At 41.3% G+C, this 6,533-nt stretch overlaps 1 protein-coding gene across 1 annotated transcript in view; it reads right to left on the reverse strand.

The window, feature by feature from the left end:
* Positions 1 to 302: 302 nt before the first annotated feature.
* arhgef39 (Rho guanine nucleotide exchange factor (GEF) 39) overlaps positions 303 to 6,533 on the reverse strand; it is a gene marked incomplete at its 5' end in the record, with an annotated part of 9,750 nt that continues 3,519 nt past the window's right edge. Inside the window, 2 exon segments of the mRNA XM_055937286.1 lie at positions 303 to 3,092; positions 5,044 to 5,289. Coding sequence (XP_055793261.1) covers positions 3,059 to 3,092; positions 5,044 to 5,289 — 280 coding nt within the window.

Raw genomic sequence — 6,533 nt, forward strand, 5'->3', positions numbered from 1 at the left:
ACAGTCCATTGTACTGGGGGGAATGGAGGGACAGTCCATTGTACTGGGGGGAATGGAGGGACAGTCCATTGTACTGGGGGGAATGGAGGGACAGTCCATTGTACTGGGGGGAATGGAGGAACAGTATAACAGTCCATTGTACTGGGGGGAATGGAGGGACAGTCCATTGTACTGGGGGAATGGAGGGACAGTATAGCAGCCCATTGTACTGGGGGGAATGGAGGGACAATGAAACCAGTAGAAAAGAGACTCAACTAAATAGTAACAAAAAGAAAACATATCAGACATTTAGAAATACAAAGAATGTTTAAAATGTTTAATGTTTTTGATAAATATATTTGGACAGAGTACATGCTTACTATAGAAGGAATGTGTAACGTAAAAAGGAACGTAATTGTATGATACATTAGTAAAATCATATCAGTAGACCATCGATTCATAAGGCTCAGAATGGCCTGGCACATATTAGTAGAGTTCTTAAAGGAGGGAATTCTCTCTCTCTCTGCAGTAGTGAAAGATACAATCATGATATGGAATAAATATATTCATTAACTCAGTAGCTATTAATGGTAACACAGTGCCGCTGCCTTGTATATTATATGTTAATATTATAATATACTGTATATTACCATAGAGACAAGCATGATATGTTATTATAATATACTGTATATTACCATGGAGACAAGCATGATATGTTACTAATATTATAATATACTGTATATTACCATAGAGACAAGCATGATATGTTACTAATATCATAATATACTGTATATTACCATAGAGACAAGCATGATATGTTACTAATATTATAATATACTGCATATTACCATGGAGACAAGCATGATATGTTACTAATATTATAATATACTGCATATTACCATGGAGACAAGCATGATATGTTACTAATATTATAATATACTGCATATTACCATGGAGACAAGCATGATATGTTACTAATATTATAATATACTGTATATTACCATAGAGACAAGCATGATGTTACTAATATTATAATATACTGTATATTACCATAGAGACAAGCATGATGTTACTAATATCATAATATACTGTATATTACCATAGAGACAAGCATGATATGTTACTAATATTATAATATACTGCATATTACCATGGAGACAAGCATGATATGTTACTAATATTATAATATACTGCATATTACCATGGAGACAAGCATGATATGTTACTAATATTATAATATACTGCATATTACCATGGAGACAAGCATGATATGTTACTAATATTATAATATACTGCATATTACCATGGAGACAAGCATGATATGTTACTAATATTATAATATACTGCATATTACCATGGAGACAAGCATGATATGTTACTAATATTATAATATACTGCATATTACCATGGAGACAAGCATGATATGTTACTAATATTATAATATACTGTATATTACCATAGAGACAAGCATGATGATACTAATATAATAATATATGGTATATTACCATGGAGACAAGCATGATATGTTACTAATATTATAATATACTGTATATTACCATAGAGACAAGAATGATATGTTATTATAATATACTGCATATTACCATGGAGACAAGCATGATATGTTACTAATATTATAATATACTGTATATTACCATAGAGACAAGCATGATATGTTACTAATATTATAATATACTGTATATTACCATAGAGACAAGCATGATATGTTACTAATATTATAATATACTGTATATTACCATAGAGACAAGCATGATATGTTACTAATATTATAATATACTGCATATTACCATAGAGACAAGCATGATATGTTACTAATATTATAATATACTGTATATTACCATAGAGACAAGCATGATGTTACTAATATTTCAGCTCTTGTCTGAATTAAATGTAAATAGACAGTAAAAATCACGATTTAACATTAAGATTATACGGTATCGTGCTGCCAAAATATCCCAGGTGACAGTTTTGAATCCCAATCTAGTAATCCAGTATTTTCCTGCTGAGCGTTTGCTCTGACATATAATGGGAGCATTCTATTCAGGACAAAACATTCATGACAACATTTATTTCAGAGTCACATCTCACATATTCCATCTCCTTGAGCTCCTATCGAGAAGGTGTTTCATAGTGTGTCTTTGGCATCAGTGTTAAAATCTTCACATTTCATATCTTCTAACTACCTCTCATCTCCCCCCGTTAACCTGATTCTCCAGTATCTAACTACCTCCCATCTCCCCCCGTTAACGTGATTCTCCAGTATCTAACTACCTCCCATCTCCCCCCGTTAACCTGATTCTCCAGTATCTAACTACCTCCCATCTCCCCCCGTTAACCTGATTCTCCAGTATCTAACTACCTCCCATCTCCCCCCGTTAACGTGATTCTCCAGTATCTAACTACCTCTCATCTCCCCCCGTTAACCTGATTCTCCAGTATCTAACTACCTCTCATCTCCCCCCGTTAACCTGATTCTCCAGTATCTAACTACCTCCCATCTCCCCCCGTTAACCTGATTCTCCAGTATCTAACTACCTCTCATCTCCCCCCGTTAACCTGATTCTCCAGTATCTAACTACCTCTCATCTCCCCCCGTTAACCTGATTCTCCAGTATCTAACTACCTCCCATCTCCCCCCGTTAACCTGATTCTCCAGTATCTAACTACCTCTCATCTCCCCCCGTTAACCTGATTCTCCAGTATCTAACTACCTCCCATCTCCCCCCGTTAACGTGATTCTCCAGTATCTAACTACCTCCCATCTCTCCTCATATCCCCCGTTAACGTGATTCTCCAGTATCTAACTACCTCCCATCTCTCCTCATATCCCCCGTTAACGTGATTCTCCAGTATCTAACTACCTCCCATCTCTCCTCATATCCCCCGTTAACGTGATTCTCCAGTATCTAACTACCTCCCATCTCTCCTCATATCCCCCGTTAACGTGATTCTCCAGTATCTAACTACCTCCCATCTCTCCTCATATCCCCCCATTAACGCTTATCTCTCTGACTTGATTGGTTTGAGCGAAAGAGTAAGGATCTCTGAAGTTCTTCGTCCTTCACAGGATCACACAGCTTGACCTGGCCGGTTCACTGAGGAGAGAATGAAGAAGAATGTGAAAAAGTAGTGGTTCACCTCTGCTCTATATCAGGAGTTGATCATCTCTGCTCTATATCAGGGTAATTACACTGTAAAAAGCATTAGGATAGAGTGAACAGAAACAGTGATAGTCTACTAGTTCAGAGATATCTTATACCGTCATCCTAGGTTTCAACCATCGTTCAGGAGTATACGGTTAACGGATAAGGGTTCATCACCGTTCAGGAGTATATACGGTTAACGGATAAGGGTTCCGTTCAGGAGTATATACGGTTAACGGATAAGGGTTCCGTTCAGGAGTATATACGGTTAACGGATAAGGGGTCATCATCGTTCAGGAGTATACGGTTAACGGATAAGGGTTCATCACCGCTCAGGAGTATACGGTTAACGGATAAGGGTTCCGTTCAGGAGTATATACGGTTAACGGATAAGGGTTCATCACTGTTCAGGAGTATACGGTTAACGGATAAGGGTTCCGTTCAGGAGTATATACGGTTAACGGATAAGGGTTCCGTTCAGGAGTATATACGGTTAACGGATAAGGGTTCCGTTCAGGAGTATATACGGTTAACGGATAAGGGTTCCGTTCAGGAGTATATACGGTTAACGGATAAGGGTTCATCACTGTTCAGGAGTATACGGTTAACGGATAAGGGTTCATCACTGTTCAGGAGTATACGGTTAACGGATAAGGGTTCATCACTGTTCAGGAGTATACGGTTAACGGATAAGGGTTGATCACCGTTCAGGAGTATATACGGTTAACGGATAAGGGGTCATCACCGTTCAGGAGTATATACGGTTAACGGATAAGGGTTCCGTTCAGGAGTATATACGGTTAACGGATAAGGGTTCCGTTCAGGAGTATATACGGTTAACGGATAAGGGTTCCGCTCAGGAGTATATACGGTTAACGGATAAGGGTTCATCACCGTTCAGGAGTATACGGTTAACGGATAAGGGGTCATCACCGTTCAGGAGTATATACGGTTAACGGATAAGGGTTCCGTTCAGGAGTATACGGTTAACGGATAAGGGGTTCATCACTGTTCAGGAGTATACGGTTAAGGGTTCCGTTCAGGAGTATATACGGTTAACGGATAAGGGGTCATCACCGTTCAGGAGTATACGGTTAACGGATAAGGGTTCATCATCGTTCAGGAGTATACGGTTAACGGATAAGGGGTCATCACCGTTCAGGAGTATATACGGTTAACGGATAAGGGTTCCGTTCAGGAGTATACGGTTAACGGATAAGGGGTTCATCATCGTTCAGGAGTATACGGTTAACGGATAAGGGGTTCATCATCGTTCAGGAGTATACGGTTAACGGATAAAGGTTCATCACCGTTCAGGAGTATACGGTTAACGGATAAGGGTTCATCACCGTTCAGGAGTATACGGTTAACGGATAAGGGGTCATCACCGTTCAGGAGTATACGGTTAACGGATAAGGGTTCATCACCGTTCAGGAGTATACTGTTAACGGTTCATCATCGTTCAGGAGTATACGGTTAACGGATAAGGGTTCATCATCGTTCAGGAGTATACGGTTAACGGATAAGGGTTCATCATCGTTCAGGAGTATACACGGTTAACGGATAAGGGTTCATCACCGTTCAGGAGTATACGGTTAACGGATAAGGGGTTCATCACCGTTCACATATTCTCGAACCAGGTTTCACTGCTCCTCTACTGGCTCTCCAAGGAGGCTGAGAGACTTTTGTTCAAGTGTGTTATAACTATCATCTTATTTTCTTACACTAGGTTTATCTTACGCTCTTACTAGGTTTCAGTCCTTCTATGACTCTCCTAAGAAGGCTGACAAGCTTCTACATGTCTTCTGTGATGTTACAACACAAAAGCCCAGTCACACCTGGATCTAAGACACCTCTGAACGACAGCACATATATATATACTGTACATTCTGTATGAACCCACCTCTCAGCTGGTCCCTCAGTCAGCTTCACCCTCTTGGAGGCGCTGCCCTCTGCTTCTACTGGAGCAGGAGGTCTGGAGGTGGAGGGGGTCTGGGGTGGAGGGGGGGCCATCCTCTTCCTCCCGGGGGTGGTGGTGGGTGGTGTGGAAGGGGTAGTTTGGTTCTTCTGGTCCTCTACAAAGCAGCGTAGAGGTCTCCTGACCAGATCATCTCTCTGATGGACCACTGTGTTCCTGGACAACAACTGACTGTAGAGACCAGAGACAACACGTTAGAACAACTGACTGGAGAGACCACAGACAACAACTGACTGGAGAGACCACAGACAACACGTTACACCAACTGACTGTAGAGACCACAGACAACAACTGACTGGAGACTACAGACAACAACTGACTGGAGAGGCCAGAGACAACAACTGACTGGAGAGGCCAGAGACAACAACTGAGTGGAGAGGCCAGAGACAACAACTGACTGGAGAGACCACAGACAACAACTGACTGGAGAGACCACAGACAACAACTGACTGGAGAGACCACAGACAACAACTGACTGGAGAGACCACAGACAACAACTGACTGGAGAGACCACAGACAACAACTGACTGGAGAGACCACAGACAACACGTTACATCAACTGACTGTAGAGACCACAGACAACAAGTTAGAACAACTGACTGTAGAGACCACAGACAACAAGTTAGAACAACTGACTGTAGAGACCACAGACAACAAGTTAGAACAACTGACTGTAGAGACCACAGACAACACGTTACATCAACTGACTGTAGAGACCACAGACAACACGTTACAACAACTAACTGGAGAGACCACAGACAACCACTGACTGGAGAGACCACAGACAACAACTAACTGTAGAGACCACAGACAACAACTGACTGGAGAGACCACAGACAACAACTAACTGTAGAGACCACAGACAACACGTTACAACAACTGACTGTAGAGACCACAGACAACAAGTTACAACAACTGACTGGAGAGACCACAGACAACAAGTTACAACAACTGACTGGAGAGACCACAAGTTACAACAACTAACTGTAGAGACCACAGACAACAAGTTACAACAACTGACTGTAGAGACCACAGACAACACGTTACACCAACTGACTGGAGAGACCACAGACAACACGTTACAACAACTGACTGGAGAGACCACAGACAACACGTTACAACAACTGACTGGAGAGACCACAGACAACAACTGACTGGAGACCACAGACAACACGTTACAACAACTGACTGGAGAGACCACAGACAACAACTAACTGTAGAGACCACAGACAACAACTGACTGGAGAGACCACAGACAACAACTAACTGTAGAGACCACAGACAACACGTTACAACAACTGACTGTAGAGACCACAGACAACAAGTTACAACAACTGACTGGAGAGACCACAGACAACAAGTTACAACAACTGACTGGAGAGACCACAGACAACAAGTTACAACAACTAACTGTA

The sequence above is a fragment of the Salvelinus fontinalis genome, chromosome 11 (assembly GCF_029448725.1).
Source record: "Salvelinus fontinalis isolate EN_2023a chromosome 11, ASM2944872v1, whole genome shotgun sequence".
Taxonomy (NCBI): domain Eukaryota; kingdom Metazoa; phylum Chordata; class Actinopteri; order Salmoniformes; family Salmonidae; genus Salvelinus; species Salvelinus fontinalis.